General features: G+C 35.4%; 6 protein-coding genes across 19 annotated transcripts in view; 4 read left to right on the top strand and 2 right to left on the bottom strand.

The window, feature by feature from the left end:
* The window catches only part of LOC100643623 (protein trachealess), a 138,893-nt gene extending 128,999 nt beyond the window's left edge, over positions 1-9,894 (top strand). For all 11 annotated transcript variants that reach the window (XM_048410824.1, XM_020865705.2, XM_012314855.3 and 8 more), the window contains 9 exons: positions 1,286-1,362; positions 2,030-2,119; positions 4,538-4,727; positions 5,202-5,323; positions 5,632-5,825; positions 6,021-6,127; positions 6,286-6,433; positions 6,517-6,641; positions 6,783-9,894. In XM_048410824.1, the coding sequence (XP_048266781.1) occupies positions 1,286-1,362; positions 2,030-2,119; positions 4,538-4,727; positions 5,202-5,323; positions 5,632-5,825; positions 6,021-6,127; positions 6,286-6,433; positions 6,517-6,641; positions 6,783-8,065 (2,336 nt within the window). In that variant the 3' untranslated portion in view covers positions 8,066-9,894. The remainder of the gene's footprint in view (positions 1-1,285; positions 1,363-2,029; positions 2,120-4,537; positions 4,728-5,201; positions 5,324-5,631; positions 5,826-6,020; positions 6,128-6,285; positions 6,434-6,516; positions 6,642-6,782) is intronic.
* Positions 9,895-11,127: 1,233 nt separating this feature from the next.
* Positions 11,128-13,562, top strand: LOC100643821 (protein CREG1). The gene is made up of 5 exons (XM_003399656.4): positions 11,128-11,617; positions 12,453-12,607; positions 12,827-12,946; positions 13,020-13,101; positions 13,189-13,562. Exons 1-5 carry the CDS (start codon positions 11,320-11,322, stop codon positions 13,410-13,412), a joined length of 879 nt encoding a protein of 292 aa, XP_003399704.1. The 5' UTR covers positions 11,128-11,319; the 3' UTR covers positions 13,413-13,562.
* Positions 13,563-13,685: 123 nt separating this feature from the next.
* On the bottom strand, positions 13,686-16,824 carry LOC100644072 (conserved oligomeric Golgi complex subunit 3). Its single transcript, XM_003399658.4, has one exon. It carries the CDS (start codon positions 16,650-16,652, stop codon positions 14,253-14,255), a length of 2,400 nt encoding a protein of 799 aa, XP_003399706.1. The 5' UTR covers positions 16,653-16,824; the 3' UTR covers positions 13,686-14,252.
* A 310-nt stretch (positions 16,825-17,134) lies between these two features.
* Positions 17,135-18,119, top strand: LOC100644187 (60S ribosomal protein L36). Its single transcript, XM_003399659.3, has 4 exons — positions 17,135-17,279; positions 17,459-17,585; positions 17,760-17,894; positions 17,975-18,119. The coding sequence occupies exons 2-4, from the start codon at positions 17,460-17,462 to the stop codon at positions 18,059-18,061; spliced, it is 348 nt and encodes a 115-aa protein (XP_003399707.1). The 5' UTR covers positions 17,135-17,279; position 17,459; the 3' UTR covers positions 18,062-18,119.
* An 84-nt stretch (positions 18,120-18,203) lies between these two features.
* On the top strand, positions 18,204-20,813 carry LOC100644615 (CDK5RAP1-like protein). The gene is made up of 7 exons (XM_003399663.4): positions 18,204-18,833; positions 18,938-19,171; positions 19,257-19,464; positions 19,547-19,867; positions 19,935-20,256; positions 20,330-20,479; positions 20,561-20,813. The coding sequence occupies exons 1-7, from the start codon at positions 18,488-18,490 to the stop codon at positions 20,786-20,788; spliced, it is 1,809 nt and encodes a 602-aa protein (XP_003399711.1). The 5' UTR covers positions 18,204-18,487; the 3' UTR covers positions 20,789-20,813.
* LOC100644494 (ankyrin repeat domain-containing protein 6) overlaps positions 20,808-21,758 on the bottom strand; it is a 132,712-nt gene continuing 131,761 nt past the window's right edge. For all 4 annotated transcript variants that reach the window (XM_020865829.2, XM_020865831.2, XM_020865830.2 and 1 more), the window contains one exon: positions 20,808-21,670. In XM_020865829.2, coding sequence (XP_020721488.1) covers positions 21,507-21,670 — 164 coding nt within the window. In that variant the 3' untranslated portion in view covers positions 20,808-21,506. The remainder of the gene's footprint in view (positions 21,671-21,758) is intronic.

Here is a 21,758-nt window from a genome sequence, read left to right as displayed (position 1 = left end):
GAAACGAAACGAAACGAACGGTTGTCGTGGCTGTAGGAAACGCGTTCGTCGGATGGGCGAAAGTCCGGTTGGATTATTCGGGGATCCGGGTCCGAAATATCAGAACGAACTTGTCGACCGGATAGCGAAAGCCAGACGCTGATCAATTCGACCAGTTAGCCAGCCACTTCGACTCGTTCCTGCTCCGTGGAGCTTAACAGATTAAGCGGTTCGCGTCGAGTTTGATCGAGTCTTCTAAGTCTTTCATTACGACGTCCCCGAGAGCGTGGGTGGAGTTTATTATTACGGGCAAGAAGCAGGAACGTCTTGTTTGTTAAACGAGGGGAGAGAAGAAGACGCAAAGGGGTCACCGCGTGGTTAGGATGCGATATCTTCGGGGGTTGAACTCGGCAGTGAGTCACAATGGTCGTCGGAATAAAGTGGAGGTAGCGTACAATCGGTGGACGTCAATCAATCCGACAGAGCAAACGTCTTTATTAACTCTTTGCTGACCCGTCCACCGGGACTCTACGTTGGGGATGTTGAAAGAGATTTTGGGTGGTTAGAATGACAGTGCTTTGGGCACGAGATTAACATAATATGGAAATTTCGATGCTCCGCCGTGTTTAACGGTGGAAATACCGGAATGGTGAAAACAAATAACTCGTAATTTATTATATTTAATAGATTTAGTTGCTGTTAGTTCTAGGGTCGAGCTTTTCGTTTGCTTAAAAAATTTCTGAAAAAGGAAACAAATCTCTGATTCACACGAAGGAAAATAATCAACGACGAAGAGTTTGTTAAACTGGACTATAAAAATCTGTAGAAAAGATCGTGGAAGTTAATTGTATTCGCGAGATTCGTGATATTCTAGAGTCGTTAAAAAAGCTCTAGGATAATAGAATCTTTGTAGAATGTTCCGAGTGAGACAATTGTTTATTATAAACCGTGATCTTCTTTTTTAAAGGAGATTTATGTCAGAAATTGATGATCGAGAGAAACCACCGCGGAATGTTGATTTATCGAGTTCCGTTTGTTCATTATTATTCATCGTTGGCTATATGCACGGCAATATGCAATTTGATGCTAGCTGTCGAATACAAATTTATCTTTAACATACATATCGTTACACGATCACTATGGATCTGTCATATTCTTTACGGAAGCGTCTAAACTTGACTGTAGGAAAAACAGAGGAATGCTAAATTGCTTTGAACCGTGCCGATTCAAATGGAAACTCGGACATTCATCATCGCGTTCAATAACGCAGAATCCACGTACACGCCGCGAATGTTTCTGATTCCAGGTGCGAATCGTGTGAGGTCATCAGCATCCGCTACGATGGAGCACTTCGATGTACATCAGGGTACCCACATACTTCAAGTAAGCGTAATTTTGCATTTTTTGTTGCATTCGAGGCACGCATCGAAGCTAAAAAATACCTCTAATAATAACATATCTTACATCGATGCAAAGTAATCGTTTTCGAAACGACTTTGAAGAAAACGTTTATTCGAAAGAAATTTGTTCGCCTTTCCAGTATAGAAAAAGTAATGAAAACGAAGCTCGGGAAATTACTTCCAACCCCTTTCAATATCCTGCGAATAATAAAGTTACTGTAAATTATTTACTCGACTTAATCAACTGCGGATTTTCATACAAGTTCGTATTTTCATAGATTTTCATCGAATCGAAGATTTGTTTCGCTTATATATAAGTATTTTTATAAGTTATATGAATCGTTATGTGTACTTCTGCACCCTCGAAATTCTTATAAACGCGTAAAGGTCCGCGGTCTGGAGTAACGAGTAATGCGACAAAATTAAAATAGAAAAGAGATACTGACGAAATAATCGTAAGCGAAAATTGCGACAAAGATTCGGACGCCGGTATCCCAGGGGCTGACAGAAGGGGGCTGGAAGTGATCGCGAGATAACCGGGATGCCACGTTGGTGCCGGTAGAGAAAAGAAAATAAGTAAAAGAGCAAACGAAAGAAAAAGGAGATAGAAAGAGGCTGAAGAGCGATTGCACTCATATTTTCCGTTTCAGTCGTTGGACGGGTTCGCGATGGCGGTCGCCGCTGATGGACGGTTCCTGTACATATCCGAGACCGTCTCAATTTACCTTGGACTCTCACAGGTGAGTGTGTAGCTAGCTTGTCCATTCCCTTACGAATCGTCGTTGTAAGCGTGACTTGTTCGCGGGGATGTTGATGGAACCTAGACTAAACGAGTATAGTATAGGGATGAAGCTAAAGAGAGAGAGAGAGAGAGAGAGAGAGAGAGAGAGAGGGAAAGAGAGGGTTTGGACACGAAGAGGGGAGGAAGTAAAAGACGAACGAACGAACGAACGAAGCCAGGGCGTAGAAGAGATAGGTGGTGGCGGCGGGGTGGGTGAAATGAAGCGGAAGACATATAAGACACAGGCATGCACGTGAGGCTGGCACGTATGCGCGAGCCGGAAGGGCAAAGATAGCAGCACACCGAGGGAACACGGCCCGTGGAAAAAGGAGAAGCTCGATGAAGAGGAACGAAGGGTAAGAGACGAAGGCGGTGGCGGAGGTGGCCACGGCGAACGATGAAAAAGAAGGGAAGAGACGAGGAGAAGAGGGAAAAGAAGCAACGACGCGAGGTAGCATGGCTCGGGAAAAAGAGGAGGTGGATAAGGACGAAAGAGAGGGAAGAAGAGAGAGAGAGAGAGGTCAAGGGAGGAAAAGAGGAGAAGGTTGTACGAGTTGGCGGCCATACTGGCTGGCACCAAGCATGACATAGACGAGGGAAGGATGGGTGGTGGTTGGGGGCGGGGGTGGTCGCATGCGGCTCACGTAGCCTCTGCACGGCGGCGTGTTCGCCATTCCTAATGCCGCCCGTGAAGGTAGATGGAGAAAAGAGAGAGAGAGACAGAGAGAGACAGACAGACAGACAGACAGAGAGGAACAGCTAGACTGGGAAGGGAGCGTGGAACGGAGAAACGGAGGAACAGAGATGGATAGAGTGCTATAGCGGGAGGAACAGGAGGTGAACGGGAGGTGACCGGTGTACCAGCTCGGTTCTGCGAGACTCGTGGAGCAATCAATAGGGTGTTTCGGGGATTCGGGAAACCGGCGCCGACGTTGCCACAAACATGGCCGCCGGCAGCCCCTGTGTTCCGGAGGTATTTCTTCTTGCGAGAGAGAACCGGCCAACGGAATGCGTGGCCGTAGGTAGATGTTCCAGCGCAGACATGGAAATCGAGTCGAGTGGAAGATGTTCTTTCGCTCGATCCGTATTGCAATCGTATAGTTCCCGAAGGCTTCTACTTCTTTCCTCCGTTCGGAGTTTGCACCCTCTAGCGAGGAACGCGATATAGTTCCATGACGTTCCGGTACGTTAACGATTTCCAAGTCTCGTTGGCGTGGTTGATTTTTAATGGCTCTCCCTTCGCTGTTTGGTGGGTTACGAGGGTACTGGTTTTAGTATTATTATTATTCTGTCGGCAAGTTCGATTGAAATTAAAGTTTCCGTGCCCGATGAAATTGACTGCCTCTCTCTCTTTCTCGGTCTCTTCCTGCGTCGATCGTCGAAGCCTCCCCCGATGGGAAACCGTACCCCTCTGAGCTAGTAATCTACTTCGCGGGATTTACATACTCTTACGTGCTTTGTCTTTGAGCAAGTTCCCGGAATCTTCGGATCGAAGGGTAAATCGACGTGTTAGGGTTGCCTGAGTGTTTAAGTAATTGCGCCAGATCAAGAAGAAGATATATTAAAAATGATAATAATTACGTGGCTGAGAATATTCAGAGAATTTATTGACCATCGAATAATTCAAACATCGACTTTATCTAGAAACATTTTTCCTTTGAATATCTATCGAACGAAGTCCTTTTATTGGTAGAGATACTTGTAATTAAATAACGGGCGTGTTATTCCAGCGAAAAATACAAATTGTTTCGTTTCCCGTTGTTGTCGGTATTTATCGATATTCCACCCTCACGCCGTTCCGCAAAGTTTTAATAATAAAATTTCGATTTCAAACGTGTCCCGTGTTTTTACCACGTTTTAGGATTCGCTTGAAAAATACCACTTTCACAAACAATGGAGTTACTCGCGTTTGTTGGTGGAAGGGATCCTTTAAAAAATATTTCGCGCTCCGAAACACGGATTTTCGTAAATTCTTTTACGCAAAAACAGATAGCCATTGCCATCGAACGAGAGGAAACCGTCGGTCACGTCGAAGCAGTTTTTCGTGGAAACTATCGTATTAAGGCCCGCAGAGTTTCCCTGCAATGAGACCACCTCGAGAAAGCTGTCCTCCACTGCAGTTTTTCCTCTAATTAAGTCACCTTTCTGCGACTTGTCAAGGAAATTACGATGTTTAAACACGTGTTCTTCCACTAGACTCGCATTTGTCTCATACTTCGAATTCTTGAAGGAAAAGTCAACATAGCATGGCTTGTCTCTGATCGAAAGTTCTTATTGAACTAATTTACTTGTTAGGACTTACGATAAAATTCCAAAATTCCAAAATTGACGAGATATCGAAAGACACGAGAGAAAACGACATTTTTGTGAATTTTAGGTAGAGATGACGGGATCAAGCGTTTTCGATTACGTTCATCAGCAAGACCACGCGGAAGTCGCGGAACAATTAGGCCTGGGACTGACATCGAGCACCTCTTCCGGTCCACACTCGTCGAGCTCCGGTTTAGCGTCGCCGAGTAGCGCGGCATCCGAGGAACACGGTTCATCTTCCACCGCGAATCCCGACGGTAAGTTTCGGCCGTGACGCGTATTTTTTTCAACGACGCGTCTCTCGTCCACTGAACGAGCCGTGATGACATCATTCGCGTCGAGATTACGAAGTTGATAAACTTTCAGTAGCCGCTAAAGGATCGTGAATAGATGCGTGGTTGATAAATCTCGACGAAGCAGCGACTAACTTTTTCTCTTTCTTTGAACGTAGTTTTATCGTTCTATCTAAGAAATATTCATTCGTTTGATCCGATTTTTGTTTTTAGCTTGTTATCCGTGTCGAAAAATGTCTCATTTTTAATTCATCGCTTGTGGGACTTTGTCGTAATTTATGAACCAAGATCTTGTTTCCTTCTGAATTTTTGAAGTTTCCAATTGAATATTGATGGCTTGAAGTATAATTCGAAGAAGATAATCGGTATTCTTCTGTACACGCGTGCGCGCACATGTAAGTAACGAATATTTATGCGTTGTTTTTAATTTAATTATAGTGTCGTCGGTCATGTCGTTATCGGCGAATAATCTTTACAAGGGATACGATCGTGCGTTCTGCGTGAGGATGAAATCCACTTTAACGAAAAGGGGGTGCCATTTTAAGTCGTCTGGTTATAGGGTGAGTACACTGTTTCCTCGGAAATTCTATATTTTCAAGGATTACTCTCTCGTCCTCTTTCGTTCCGATGCTTAAACATTTTCATTCGGTGTTCCAATGATTCTTCGAACCGTAACTTTCCACTAAACATGACAAAATAAAATATTCTAATTGATAGCAATCATGATTTACTTATCTATCGTCGATCAATCGTAATTTACCATCGATCGAATTCTGTGAATTCTTGATTTAATCGGTTTAACGAATCGCGAATCAATTGCGTTGAGTTAACGAAACGAATGGATGTTAATAAGCAATTACGAATTCAGGTCGTGTTATTACTGTGCCGTTTGAGACCGCAGTATACGTTTGGCCATTCAAGAAAGTCCGCACCACCATTGATAGGCATGGTTGGCCTGGCGATCGCACTTCCTCCGCCAAGTGTGCACGAAATTCGCCTCGAAGCCGACATGTTCGTCACGCGGATCAGTTTCGACTTTCGGATAGCGCATTGTGAACCAAGGTGAGCGTTATAGGAAATTTTCTAAAAGAATTTCATCCCCCTGTCTTTCTCTATTTTTCACGTATCTCGTTGTAATTAATTCTCGATAAGTTTATCTCATCTTATTTTATTCATTCTCCATTTTATATCTTTCTATGATAATTAGCTTTCGTGATTACGAACAACGTAATGTCCCGTTTTTATGTTGATCTATAGGGTGTCCGAATTATTAGATTATACAGCCGACGAATTAACGGGGAAGAATCTTTATACGTTGTGCCATGGGGAAGATGCGAATCGTCTCCGAAAATCTCACATCGACTGTAAGTATTTCCATAGATCTTCGTTTGCTTCGTTTATCCGCTTAATCCGTGCTTTGTTGAATCATTATGAAATACAAAACTGAATCAGCGATTTCACTTGATTCTTTGCTCGTTATTTTAGCCGGTTAGTTAGATTAGAATGATCTCATTTGTTTCAGTGATTCACAAGGGGCAAGTGCTAACGCATTATTATAGATTAATGAATAAAAGCGGAGGATACACATGGTTACAGACGTGCGCAACGGTAGTGTGCAATTCAAAAAACGCGGAGGAGCAAAATATCATCTGTGTCAATTATGTTATAAGGTAAATTTCATGGTGTAAGATAATTCGTCTAAGATTAAGCATAACATTACGTTGAAATTCTCGGATCGAACAAATTGTTTCAGTGGTCGAGAGTTCGAAAATTTAATCATGGATTGTTGTCAACTGGAAGAAGGCGTGATGGGCGTTAAACGCGAGGACGCAGCTGGAAACGATCCAGAAAATGGATCACCGGATGCCGATAGAGGAGGTATAAATCGATAGAGGAGGTATAAATTGCGACTTCTTTCTTTCCGCTATTCTTCCTAAAAATGACCGAATATAGCCACTTGATCTTCGTCGATAGTCCAAAACTTTCTAATCGCTAAGATAGCATCGTAACGCGTTTCAGAGGGAAGAAATCACGGTGGACCACCGAACCAGCATCAAGAACACCCTCACAGGTCGCCGCCTGAAGATCGCGAAGATACTCGCGGCTCGGAGAGCGAGAAACGAGGCAGCCGGCATCACGACAACATAGCTCAGTTACAGCAAGAGCCGCAGACAGCGGTAGGAAACATTAACACGCTCGTAGTGAAATTACGTGGACACAAGCGAAAGCTGCACGAGGACGATAGCAGCTCGATCGAGGAGGAGGACGAGGAGGACGACTCAACGGTGAAAGTCACGAATAACGAGAGAAGCCACGCTCTAAGTCCAGCTCCATCAAACCATTCCATTTCAGGAGGTGAGCAAGTACTGTGCTCGGCCAGTCCTAAATCGAGACGCGTGGAAGATAGAACGAGCAACGCCGACAGTACCGGCACCTCCGTGAAAGATCTAGAGCAGGCAATGTCCAAGCATCTGCCGGTTCAGAATATCAATAAATCCCATTCACCGACGCTGCATCAGCCTACGGATTTCAGCACGGACGCGTTGCTCAAGCAGCAACAGCAGAGGAGTACGATACAATGGATCGGAGCTCATCATCATCTGGGGCATCTAAGTCCGCAACAGTCGACTACCGCGCCATTGCCAGCGTCCGCTCTTCTACGACAATTATACGCCAACAGAGAGAGCGTGATACGAGCAAACGTTCATGGAATCACGTCCAGTAGTACTACAAGAACCTCTTCTTCCGGTGGAACCTATTACGCCGGAGACACGACACCCAGTGGTCCTCTACCCACTCCACCTGGCTCCGAAGGATCCAGCACCTACGGCGAACATCAATTTGTGTTGGCAACACACAATCAGAAAAATTCCACCGGAACAAGTTGCGCCGATGCTTTTACCAGCCTGGTTTCCTCGTATTCTACCGCCAGCGGTTACACGGTCGATTACCACTCGGCGATGACTCCACCGTCGTCCGTTTCACCGAGAGACAAGCAACAACAACAACAACAGCAACAGCTGCATCCGGTAAACGTGATAAGCAGCTACGAAGGCTCGTCGGCTTATAGCGATCCCGTGTTACGACACCAATACGAGCCAGCGCAACCATTGCCTTTAAAGCCACAAGTGTACTCGGCTGCTGTTCATCCGAGCGCGTTGGACGCTGCTGCAGCGTATGCTTCGGCCGGTTTAAGCGAGCAAGCGCAATTTTATCATCACCCGGCTGCCGGAGCTGGTTTCCACATTTACCATCCGACGAACAAGTCGACGACGAACGGTTGGTACAGTTCGACGTCCTAGTGGCGTGCGCCGGCACGCGAGAGACGTGTACTTAAATAACTGAAAATTCTGAGCCCAAAGTCCCCACATGCATATCAGTGATATCATATTCACCTCGGCATCTCTGTACACCGATTTCCCTCTCGTTTCCCCTCTCTCCTTCCATACATTTGTTCATTTTTCCCTTTCGGTTATCTCCTATTTTCGCTTTATCTATTCTTCACTTTCGCCATAAGCTCATCGTTTCTGTCTTCCCCTAAGCTAGTTTTCATTTTTTATCCCCGCGTCTTTTCCCATCACCCAAGCGATCATACGCGCGCATCCAATGTGCCAATTGAACTGTAAAAAATCGCTGCTCTCTATCTTGACTATGTAGAACGACTTATTGTAATATAATAGAAATAAATTATTATGTATGTTGACATTTTCGGAGATATTCGCGAAAGCAAAACGGAGGATAGGAGTTTCTTAAAAAAAAAAAAAAAAGGAAAAAGAAAGAGAAACACAAAAAAGGGAAGGAATAAATTTGAAACACAGAGGAGAAGAATATGTTTTGATGCGACGCTCAAGGGGCAAAACGGTGAATCTCGAAACGCGGTGACCAATTAATTTAATATAGTCCCACGTGAACACGAGAATAACGCATGAAAGAAGGAACAACGGAGAAACGAAGGCAGAGATTTACCAGCGTTATTGCTGTAAAAAAAAAAAAGAGAGAGAGAGAAAAAAGAAACGCTGGCGTGGTTGTTAGCGATAAATTTACTCGAGAAACCGTACTTGTCGTAAATTTTTTATACTTGTAACATTTTGTTGCGTAAATACGATGACTTTAGTAAAGTCAACAGTGCAATCGTTACACGTTTTTTAGCGTTAATTTAAGAAAATCGGATAGAGAAGAATAATGTTTACCTTTTTGCTTATAAATGAAAAGAAGCGTTGTTTCTGTGCGAGAGAAAGGAGAGAGTGTGAGTGTGATAGAAAAAAAGAGAGTATGTAACACTACGAAGGAAATCGCTATCTCTATTAATATAGAAAACTAATTATTTTAACGTTCTATCAATTTTATCAATCTATCAGTTACGTTTATTAATCGTTGTCAACAAAAGTCACTTATTAAATTTGATTGTTCGAATCTTGGCAACGAAAACGTTAATACATATCGATTTGTCCGATAACGATAAATCACTGCCTTACCAATTGCATATGACTATATAAATGTAAAAGGCGCTTACCTTTTAAAAAAAAAGCTATGCGAATGTGCAATGAATCCTTTTTGTTTAAGTAAAAGTTACTAAGCATGGACATACATGTTGCTAGAGGTAGCGAATTCTTTCAAAGAGATTATTATGTTTTGTTGTAAATTGATGAATTGTTTTTTGACGAGTACACATGTAAATACAATTTTATGTGCTGTAAGATCCACCTGTTGAATATTTCTATTCATAATTTTTCGGAATATTTCTACGGAATTTATTTTCGTTGAAAGAAAATTGTAAGGCAGTGACTTAAGCATTAAAATATATGCATAACGTCTCCATCTTGGTAAAACAAAAACTTGTGATTCAGTACAGCTTTCACCCTTGGGATTAAAAAATTATAATATAATTTTAAAATGGTGAAATATCGAATTTTCTTTTCGTCATAATTCTACAATATTCTTCAAAAAATAATATGTCCACTCACGATTAGCAAATTTACAATATTGTGCTTTTTAATGCTTTACAAAATTAAACAAATTTATCATTCCACATCTTTCATCGGAATGCAATACACAACAAATTATAAACATTTCTTGTTTATATTTTTATTCACAATTTAAGTTTGAAATACATATAAGTTATATTATTTTATTATTATTGTATTATTTGTAATTTCATTTTATCCTTTATAATTAATATTTACCTGACTGATTTAGATTAATCTACGTATGTTTGAAATCTTATCAACAAATTCTAATACTTAAATAAGGCATAATATCTATTAACATCCATCTACCAGAGAGATAAGAAATACTTAAAATTGGATGTAAATCAGCTTCCACCAAATACCGATGTTGCACATGTAAATGCCAAAAAATTGAATATGAGCAGAGGTATTTCGTATAGAGAAAATACTTATATTAATTGCCAGAGTCTACGAATACACAAATGCAGTACATACAAAAACATCCCTTAAGTTAAATTATTCTTCAAAAATGTATAAGAAACTAAAATCATACATAAGAATTACAAGACTAATAGTAAATTTACTTGTTCTACTTTATTGCTGAAATAATGGTTAGGTTCAAATTAAATTGGATATAAATATCTCTAGGTATTTATATTATTACTCATTTAGAAATTCATGATATAATTTAATGATAAAGTTACAGCGGATTGACATAAATTATTATGAAAGCTATCAGTTTTCATTTAAATTCTAATAAATTTTAGCTTCCTGTCTTTAATGCCCAAATCAAATGTTATTTATTATGCTGAAAAGAATGATATTTTAAAACATAAAATTTTAAAAATTACTTTTTTTACCAAAAATATAGCAACCGACATACTATATTGAATAACAATTACATATTTTTGTCGTTTTATATTATAATAATCATACTTTTCATTATAAGAAAAAGGTCGCAGAACCTAGAGATAAAGAAAATAAAATGATAAATTACGTTACTCAACAATGTTCAGTGGCTACCTTATAAGGTTAATAAAGAGGTTAATAGTAAGGTTAATAATAACCTCTTTCTCATGAAATTACTTTCCTTATACTTCACTATACTAATTGTCGATGCTTTTTAAAACGCTCATTTAAAATATAAACTGAAATTAGCTATAAAATCACCTTTATGAAAAATAATCAATTCGTTATCTCTAAAAATTAAAATTAAAAAATTGTCGGAACTCCATTTAAATCTAGAACACCACTATTTATCATCGATGTAATAATAATTCACTAATTTAAAATTTTGCCTGTCAATTAATAAAACAGGCGCAAACGAAACACTTGAAGTTTTCCAAACTTTAGGTTATGTTTATCAGTTTCACTAATTCTCACATAGCATGATGTACAACTTTGACATTTTTTTTTAATATATTGACCTTGAGTCAGCAGTTTAGTACGAATATACTGAGCAGTCATTGGAGCTTGTGCTCATCGCTTTCATACTTATAGTAGGCTATATAAGTGGGGAATTGCAAAAGGGGATTGTAAAACGATAGTGTACTTTTGTTCCGTTTTAGTAAACGTTTACCATCAGAGTGAAACAGTCGTGGACATAAACCATGATTTTTCGATTCGCAGTCTTCTTATCTTTTTTGATCTTCACGATCGAAGCGAAGAAGTATTCACACTTTTCGGAGGCTGAACATTGGCAAGAATTCGAGGAGTTTTTGAAATGGAAGAAAGCGAAGGAAATGGGTGAGAATAGTCCAGAAGAAATTAAATACGAAAAACATCAACATCACGAAGATCATCATAATATGTACAAATCGACTGACAGAGATCGACAGCTTCCTGTCAATAATCCACCACCTATCGATCAGGCAGCTTTAATGGCAAGATACATTGTCAATCAAGCTGGTAAAAAAATACGTTTTTTTTTTCATAGTAACAACGTTTTCAAAACTAATAAAACGTTATTACGGTTCTTCTTTACTTTGAAATTCAAATTGCGTAAACAGCTACTTTTCAAACAAAAGCGTTACATTTCAGTGCAAAATTATGAATCATTCGGAAATTAATAAAACGAGTAGAAAGAATATCTACATATATAATGTAGATATGCGGTTATCTGTACCGAGTTAAGTAAAAGTTAATATTAGGACTCTGAATGCTGGCGGCTTTCCAATTTTTCAATGAACTACTATAAATGAATATTATAAATGAATATTGCCTAAGTTGAATAAATATTACTTTTGATAATACGAAATCATTCAAAATTCAATATCGAAGAAGTCATGATGAGTTAAGTCGTGACTAGTCAAATAATTATTAGCACTGAAGATATTTTGTCTAATCTAGCCATTGAAAAGTTGTTTATTCAAACAAATAACATATTTAACATACGAATTATTTACGTACTTACTCTTATTAAATTCAATTACCTTCGAAGTAAAATTATTTGTTTATTTGTTTTATTATGTAAATTTATTGTTTTTTTTTAATAATCTGGGAATATATATGTATATTATATACATATGTATAACATCATATTTATTGTATACGCTGTAATCACGTATATAACTTTAGTTGCTTAAATATCTTATTTATTATTAATATCGTTATCAATGGTAACTATGTTAACAAGTAAATTTGTAATTAGTATTCTTCACTATGTTAATTAGATTTTTTATCATATAATAACAGCTAATTATAATGTAAATATAATTACAAATAATTTTATGTACATATACAGATTGGGTATCCGTGGCGACAATCAGCGCAAGAAAGGATATCGAATCGTTTCCAGCTGTAAATTTAGTTTCCTACAGCGATGGGCTTTTAGGGAATGGATCAGGGATTCCATATCTTTACCTTACTACCCTGGATTTTACAGCTAAAGATCTTGCAGTAAGCATTTCTGTAACACTATTATTAATATGTATCGCAGTTGCAAAAATACGTCGTATGTTTAATATTACCATCGTCTGATAAGATAGTGAACAATATCAGTACGTATATTATATCGAATATTCGATTATTTTTATTAAAACCTTAATCACTATCCTTTTTTTATTTTCCTAACTTTATTTTCTATTTTATTGAAAATCAATTTCAATCTAATTACAGAAAGATAATCGGGCCTCGATGTTGATGTCATTAGCCCAAGGGGAATACTGTAGAAACAAGCGGTGGGATCCTATGGATCCACGTTGTGCCAGGGTTCTTCTAACCGGCAAGATCAAACCAGTTAGTAGATTTTTTATTTACAGAATATTTAAATAAATGGAATAGTTAACAAGTATCATTATATCTTTTACAGTTAAAAAATGAAAGTGCGGAAATCGAAGTAGCTAAAAAAGCAGTTTTCACGCGTCATCCAGGTCTAATTAATATGCCAGCAGGTAAGAATTTTTTTAATAAATGAAGTCAATGAATAAAAAATATTACTATGAAATATACATTTAAAAATATTGTGTTAATTGTTACAGATCATCATTTCTATTTCGCAAAATTGAAAATAATTTCAGTCGTAGTATTGGATACATTTGGCGGCCCGAAATACGTCTCTGTACAAGATTATTTACATCCACCAACAACGAATATTATTGAAGAATTAAATAAACATTTTCCCCTGAAATTTTACGAAAGTAAATCTGAAGAGGAATATAGTCCAATTTCTAATATATTACAGCCTGTGGTACAGCGTGTGTGAATTAACTGAAAGATATAAGTTATAATAACACTATAATTTTCTATAGTTTTCAACAAGCTGTAGGACAAAGTTTTAATACTGGTACTTATTTAAATATATGGAAATCCATGTATTAAGTATAATAAATAAATTTATAAATTACAATCGTAAGCAAGTAAGTTGTTTTGTTCTGATGTTTATCCAATGCAATTAATTGCTTATAGATTATTCTTTCTGTAAGAGAAAAGGGTATAGGAAAGTAGTTTTGTAAGATCAAAATAAATAGACAATATGTAATATATATCATTATCACTTATATATATTAGCAATTAATCATGTTTTCAAGTACAATTGGAAAAATTAAATCCCTAGTATCATCGCAATATGACACTATAGTACTGTTTGCTACAAAAATATACACCTTTTCTTGTTTTAAACTCATAACAATTTCTGTAAAAATTTATTTAAGACCATAAATCCCATTTAAGGAGATGTACAAATTTCGTGGTGTGTTAATTTAATTTAAGATTTTAAATATGTACATGTTCGTAATATAAAAATTACGTGTTCTTAAAGTACATTACAAAGAATTAAAATATCGTGTAGTATTCTTTAATACAGGGCGTTATAAATTGCAATAGCTTTTGTTATTTTACTTGAATATCTGAACTATTGTATATGGAATTATGAATTATTTATACAGATTTTACATAATTTACTTAAAAATATAAAATATTCATTATATATTAATATTTATTTTTTTCAAAAGAAATATTTAAAATAAATTCGTAATTTGATTACGGATCGCAGATAGCGTTAATATACAGTACCTAATTATAAAAGCTTGCTAATTCATTTTTGCTACGTCTTTTTTGCAGTGCTTTGTGTATTTTTTCCATGAGTAAGACTGGATGAGCTCAGCATAACAGAGATTTGTTCTGGTAATGGACATGCAATTAATAAAAGTTCTTCTGAATTATAATATTTACTCAGTATTTGATATAGTTGTGTAAATGCAGCACAGACATTATTTTTTACCGGCCTAAACAAAATAAACTCTGTTTCCTTATTAGAGAGATATAGTTGCATCAGTTGTTGAATTTCAGGACATTTAAACTTAATTATCCGTAATACCTCGCTAATTGCTGCTGCAACATCTTGAGGACTTCCAAGAGCATGTTCTGGAGATGCATCTGGGGTATTGGCATATAACTTCTCCCTTTCTAGCAGTTTCAAAATTGGATGTATCAATAAAAATGTTGCATGCTGTATGAGACGTTGACAAGTGTATTTCAATTTATTATCCACGTGCTTCCTTGAGTCTATTAGTTGCTCCTTCATTTGAGGTGCTCCCTCCAATAAAAATTCTAGTAATGCATTATTTGACAAAGTAAAAAATCTTGAACTCTTTTCTAATAAACCAAATGCTGCTGTCTTAACTTTAGAAAAATCCAGGCTATATTCTTTTATGGTGAAGTCTACTTGAAATGGTGCAATTTGTTCTCTTAAAATGAGCAAATGTTTTATTTGAAAAAGTTCTGCATCTAAAGAAGATGCTCTTTTCTCTATTTCATGCCTGGCATTTTCTATACTCTGTACACAAAGAGATATTGCTTCCTGACTCAAAGATTGGAATACAGATCTGTCCACGCATCTATATAATCTTGATAAACATACTAATGTTCTACGAACAGTAGGATACCACATTCCATGAAGATCTGCTGGTGAATTCCCCATATGTGTCTTTTGGTAGATAGAATCTATTTCTATATGATTCCTAGATATTGGTTCTAGATTATTATCATCATTAGATGAAATAGATATTTTTTTCATTTTTGTCTGTCTGGATTCTTCTCTTATTGATTCTGCTATATCTTCCATCATCTTCAACTTTTCTGGATATGCCAAATCACCTGGTGATGGGTTATAATTCAAAACATCAGACTGCAAGTAGAGATGTACACGGAAAACCAGTCTCTCCTGTACATCATGCAATAATTGCAGGCAAATGTTACCAAAACCTTCTAATGGTTCAAAATTGTTTTGAACATGTTCATCTAACATTTCAATCCTCAAAATGCAACAAATTTCAGCTAATGTCTCCAAATGATTAATATGAATTATGAATGGTCTAAGTGTATCATACAAAGATGTACATAAGCTTTCAAGATATGCTGTTAATCCACTGGATGGTTTAGAAAAAAATTCATAAAATAATTTATATTCATCCATTGATGCATGTAACAGTAATGCACATGAATTTCTTACCAGACTACAATGATCACCATTGTATTTCTCCTTTACAGACATTAGAGACTTTTGTACACTACTGCCTAATACTAATCCTCTTTGACTCCAATAACATTGATGGCACTCTGACAATAAGCTGTCATATTCTTGTCTCTTATAAGATTTTGCTTCAATTTGTTCTATAACTGGTCTAGCTTTTGACAAAATAGTTTGAAATCTTCCATAGAAAAGAGCTAAAGCTGCATCTGCATTATCTTGGGAATCATCATTATCTTTTAAATTCAATATACTTTCTGTGGTCTTGCTAAATAGGTTAAAAATATAATTTTGCATCATTGATATTGCCTTAGATTGACAGTGTTTATATTTGATCAAATAAGTATTGCTTTCTTTAAACGAAAGATTATTCTGCACAAAGTCTATGTTGGTATCAATTTTATCTAAAATATTAAAGAACATTTCACTATTCACTGATAACGTAGGTGCTTCTAGTTTTTCCATCATCATATCAATATCTTTAAAATATTTCACATATTCTGTAATGTTTTCTATGGTAGAATTTAATTTTCTTTGATCTGAATCAAGCTGTTCGCTAGCATCATAAAGTGATATCGTTTTATCAGAAACCTCTGAAAATTGTTTATATAACTGAGTAAAATCTTCTAATGCTTCTTCTATTTGAAGACAAAGTTCATGACACTCTTGTCGTCGAGATTGCAGTTCATTAAGATACAACACATATTTCATATCTTTCCTGTCCATACATTCTTTTTCTAACTTGGCATAATGTTCTAATAGATCTTGGCATCGTTCTATTTGTACTGTTTTCTTAGTTTCTTCGCTTGCGCATACGGTATCACCTGTCTTCTCAGTTTTCAAATTGCTGTCAGGGAACAATTCTTCTTCTAAATTCAATAAACATTCTTTTTGGTAATCGGTTAACGGTGCCAGAGAATCCTCTGACAGATCCCACTTGGTTAAGTTATTTGGAATGTTTTTCATTTTCGACATGGTTTCTTGTCAGTGAAAATAAATGTTACGAGGTAGACGTTTTTAAGAAAAGCGGTATGATCGCGTATATGACGGTCATACCGTTCTATAATGTAAATTAAAAAATTCCCTTCAAAAATCTGACACCGCAGCAATTACGAATCACAATCGTGAAGTTGATAAAGATTTATCGACTATGGCGCAAGATGTCCACTGTATGAAATATTAAAATCTATATTACAGGATCAAAAGTTTTAAAACAGACATATATATACATATTTGTTATTAAATTATTATTATAGACTAAAACATACAACGCATAAATATTCTTATAATATTATTTTAAAAAAGATATAGTGTTTCAAAAAGAGCAAAATATTTCATAGGGAATTTATATCACTTATATAATAAATGTATATTATAAAGTTTAAAATTTTATTATGTATTTGCAGTTGAATTGAATACACGTATAATTAACACATTTAAAAATTTTTCTAGACATATGAAATTTTTGAAGTATAAAATATTCTGTCGCATACTTGAAAATCAGACAAGATGATTTTATAGCGCATGCGCACAAAATCACAAAATATCTTTCATTGAAAACAAGATTATACTCCTTTTTACCAGTGTATTTCTGACGTGAAGGTTTGTGTTAAATTGAATCTCAAAATATCTATATGATCTTGTGAAATCAATTGCGTTTGTATAATAATAAGTACTTTTATAAGTAATTGCAGTGTAATAAGTATAATATTATTAAGTAATGTTCTATTATTACGTTTGATGACCTAACCTATAAAAGTTACGGCGTTTTAATATTGTAGGATGACTCCGAGGTACGAATTAGCAGTTGGTCTTAACAGGGGCCATAAAACGACTAAGATTCGCGTGGCAAAGAATAAGAATGAACGGAAAAAGACAGTATGCGTTTTGCCCGCAAGACTAAAAGGGGTTAGTATGCAACAGTGGTAAACATTTCTGTTTTATGATGATACTTCTGTACTATATTATTTCTGTTTATATTTCATAATTAAACAATTTATAAAACAAAGAACAACACAAAGTAAAAGTAATTCACTAATTATAAAGATTAGTATTATGTGCTCATAGATCTTCTAATTCTAGAGACAAACCAAACACAGTAAGTTTGTTAGAGATTTAATCCGTGAGGTAACTGGACATGCACCATATGAGAAACGTGCTATGGAATTGTTGAAAGTTTCCAAGGATAAGCGTGCTTTAAAATTCTTGAAGAGGAGGGTAAGGATATCAATAAATTTTGTCACTTGAAGTGTTATATATTCCAAATGAATATTATATTCTATTCTTATATTTTATAGTTGGGCACACACATCAGAGCTAAGAGGAAGCGTGAAGAACTTGGAAACATACTTGTCCAGATGAGGAAAGCAGCCGCACATCATTAAATAACACATTAAATTTGTATAATAAATTCATAAAAAAATATATATATATGAAAAATTATTACTTTGTATTTCATATTCCCTTTATATTCTTAAATTTACTAGACTAATTTAATATTATAAGTTAAATAAAAGCGTAACATTTTAAGTTGAAAGCCACTGGTATTCAGACATATCTAGGATGTCTTATTGTCAATATGATTCAAATGTAGTTATTATAATAATACAGAGAGATCAAAGTGATGTGAAAAGTATCTAGTTAATGTTGCTTTTGTAATTAATGTTCAAAAAACTTAACAAACTATAAAATAATTATTTTCCATGAAGATTCCATAAAAGTTTTATATTACATAACCTATCTCTAAATAGGTTATATATGTACAGTATTTACGTTATTAGTTCAGTGTCATCTCATATTAAAAATCAATAATGATTGGTACAGTTATGTTAAGTTCATTAAAACAAATTAAAGCTTCTAAAACAAATTATGCACTAACAATGAAGTGGTTTATTAAAAAATTCGCACCATGTAACAATGTAGAAATTTATAATTTTCAACAATGTCAAACAGTGTATACGACTTTTACTCGATTGGAAATTGAAAGAAATAAAGAAATTGAAAGAAAATCTTCTGATTTGAAACACTTTAGAGATTTGTCAAAAACTGGACCATCGCTCAAAGATTTCTTGGCATCTAACATTGAAGTTTCTAGTGAAACCATTAGCGTACCAAATATTCCTTATATACAAAATATTGATGGCTCTGATCAAAAGGGTAAATAAAGACAAAATGTTTTAAGTTAGTAATATTAAAAGAAACTGTAAATCTCACGTTTAATGACATTAATTTTTGTATTCATCAAATTGTATTGTTTTTAGTTTACTTTGAAGTTTATGGCTGCCAAATGAATGTAAATGACGCAGAGGTAATCTGGTCTATTCTAAAATCTCATGGTTACAGAAAAGTAAATAATGTAATAGAAGCTAATGTAATTCTACTAATCACATGTTCTATTAGAGATAATGCAGAACAGAAAGTATGGAACAAGTTAACTGATTTAAATAGTACAAGGAAGAAGAATAAAAGTTTTCCTGTGAAAATCGGTTTGTTAGGTATAACTATAACTTTATATGCATGGGTAATAAATTTATAATATATTAATATTACAATATTATATATACTATCTTATTGTAATAGGATGTATGGCAGAACGATTAAAGGATAAAATATTAGAAAAGGGTAAACTTGTTGATGTCATAGCTGGACCAGACAGTTACAAGGATTTACCAAGGCTATTGTCTGTACCAGACAATGAAACTGCTATTAATGTTGTTTTGTCATTTGATGAAACATATGCAGATGTTACACCAGTGAGATTAGATCCAAGTTCCACCAGTGCATATGTGTAATCTGTTATCCTTGTCATTGTTGTATAATTTACAATTATTATAACTATCTTTATATGTGTTTTTTTCGTATTTTGTTAGCACAATAATGCGTGGTTGCGATAACATGTGCACATACTGTATCGTACCATTCACAAGAGGAAGGGAAAGATCAAGACCAATCGACAGCATAGTGAAAGAGATTCAATCTTTATCCGACGAAGGTGTAAAGGAAGTGATACTTCTTGGGCAGAATGTAAATAGTTATAGAGATACATCTCAATCGGAATTCTATGTTAATAATAATATGGAAACACATTTAGCAAAAGGTTTCAAAACAGTATATAAAAACAAAAAAGGAGGACGTCGTTTCGCTGAGTTACTAGATGAAGTGTCTCGTATCAATCCAGAAATGAGGATCAGGTACTAAAAATATTTTCGCGTTTGAAAATAGCTATTGTAATTGAATATCATTATAAATCATTTTCAGATTCACATCGCCTCATCCAAAAGATTTCCCAGATGAAGTTTTACAATTGATAGCGGAAAGGCCGAATATTTGTAAACAAATTCATTTACCTGCTCAAAGCGGTAATTCCGCGGTTTTGGAAAGAATGAGAAGAGGATACACGCGCGAAGCATATATAGATTTGGTGCATAATATACGTGAAACTATTCCGAACATATGTTTTTCTAGTGATTTTATTACCGGATTTTGTGGAGAAACGGAAGAGGAATTTCAAGATACATTATCATTGATGGAACTAGTGAAATATAATAAAGCCTTTCTTTTCTCTTACAGCATGCGGGAGGTAATACACATTTTATAAAATTCATGTCGTATATTATATTTGAAAAATGGAAACCTTTTATTATTAATCGTAGAAAACGACTGCACATCGTCGTTACAAGGATGACGTACCACCGAGTATTAAACAAAATCGGCTCGAAAGAATGATTTCAACATATAGAACGGAGGTGGAAAATATAAATAAATTACAGATTGGACAATTACAGCTTGTGCTTGTAGAGCAAGTAAGATTTTACAATTTATCGTAATTCAACTATGTTGTAGAATGATGATATATCAGTAAAATATGTAATAATTAATTTTAGTCCAGTAAGCGGTCAAATGAAAATTTTCAAGCAAGGAACGATGGTAACACACGAGTAGTAATTCCCTCCATGACTATACCTACTGGAAAATATTCAAATGACACGAGACCAATAAAAATTGGTGATTACGTTGTTGTAAAAATTGAGACTGCTAATTCGCATACATTAACGGGCACGCCTCTGTATCATTCGTCGATAACAGAATATGCATTTCTGTCTGTGTTATAAATAAATGTAGAATATAATATTCGGAGATTTCATTTGTTATTTAATCACGCTTATTGTTCCATAATACATTCAATTTTTGAACGAGACACGTAGTCTTTAATTACAATCGTACAAAATTAAATCGACGTATTCACTTAATGATATAACAGTATTGTGAATGAAGAAAAAAGCATTTACATAATAAATAGATATAGTTCAATCTATTATTATGGTACACACATGGCGGTTTATAGGTACGTAATCTTTCCTCTTACGAGGATGATATTAATAATTTTTAACAGAACGTTACATACTGATTAAAAAAGAATTATCTATGCTTATTCTACTCCGTTAGTAGAGAATTCTTTAATACTTTATTTTTTCTCATCTTTTCATAATTTCAACAGCACTTGATAAAACTTTTCGCGATAATAAATACGTTCGATTTGCGACAATAAATCTAGACGGAGATTCGATAAGTTTCAACACGTTACCGTTCAAAGTACGTTTATAAATTATTTACATAACGACAATATTCTATTCTTTGAAACAAGAATCATTTTGTACAAAAGAATCTATCAACAAAATAACCAATTTAAATTTACACGTATCTTTAAAAAAAAAAAAAAAGAAAATTATATTAACACCTGAGTAGGTATCATCAACTTATACGAAATATCGATGTCTTTGGAAGTACAGAATTCGTTTCCAAATAATACGTTGACCGAAATGATACATGTTAAACAAGACTGGCTGTTCCGATATTAATAACGCAATTATCGGCACCGCGCTCGTACACCGTAAGATCATGGTTTCTCGGTTGTTCTAACAGTGCAGCCAGTTGTTCTCCACTGGAGAATGCGTTTGGTGTGGTCGGAAGAATTACATCGCACTCTAATTGACCTAAAAGAGCAAATAACAGAAGAAATTATAAGAAATGGAGTAAAAAATAAAATGTAAAAACGTATAACAGGATATGTATTAATATGTT

This window comes from Bombus terrestris, chromosome 12 (assembly GCF_910591885.1).
Source record: "Bombus terrestris chromosome 12, iyBomTerr1.2, whole genome shotgun sequence".
Lineage (NCBI taxonomy): Eukaryota > Metazoa > Arthropoda > Insecta > Hymenoptera > Apidae > Bombus > Bombus terrestris.
The sequence above is the reverse complement of the archived record's forward strand: the minus strand, read 5'-3'. Positions and strand labels throughout refer to the sequence as shown.

Excerpts from the sequence above, each read along its gene's own strand:
- LOC100644072 (XM_003399658.4), bottom strand. The coding sequence starts at position 16,652 with ATGTCGAAAATGAAAAACATTCCAAATAACTTAACCAAGTGGGATCTG.
- LOC100644187 (XM_003399659.3), top strand. The coding sequence starts at position 17,460 with ATGACTCCGAGGTACGAATTAGCAGTTGGTCTTAACAGGGGCCATAAA. Across the intron at positions 17,586-17,759 it reads TGCCCGCAAGACTAAAAGGG|AGACAAACCAAACACAGTAA; the intron begins GTTAGTATGCAA and ends TTCTAATTCTAG. Across the intron at positions 17,895-17,974 it reads TAAAATTCTTGAAGAGGAGG|TTGGGCACACACATCAGAGC; the intron begins GTAAGGATATCA and ends TATATTTTATAG.
- LOC100643821 (XM_003399656.4), top strand. The coding sequence starts at position 11,320 with ATGATTTTTCGATTCGCAGTCTTCTTATCTTTTTTGATCTTCACGATC. Across the intron at positions 11,618-12,452 it reads ATACATTGTCAATCAAGCTG|ATTGGGTATCCGTGGCGACA; the intron begins GTAAAAAAATAC and ends GTACATATACAG. Across the intron at positions 12,947-13,019 it reads TAACCGGCAAGATCAAACCA|TTAAAAAATGAAAGTGCGGA; the intron begins GTTAGTAGATTT and ends TATCTTTTACAG.
- LOC100644615 (XM_003399663.4), top strand. The coding sequence starts at position 18,488 with ATGATTGGTACAGTTATGTTAAGTTCATTAAAACAAATTAAAGCTTCT. Across the intron at positions 20,257-20,329 it reads TCTCTTACAGCATGCGGGAG|AAAACGACTGCACATCGTCG; the intron begins GTAATACACATT and ends TATTAATCGTAG. Across the intron at positions 20,480-20,560 it reads AGCTTGTGCTTGTAGAGCAA|TCCAGTAAGCGGTCAAATGA; the intron begins GTAAGATTTTAC and ends AATTAATTTTAG.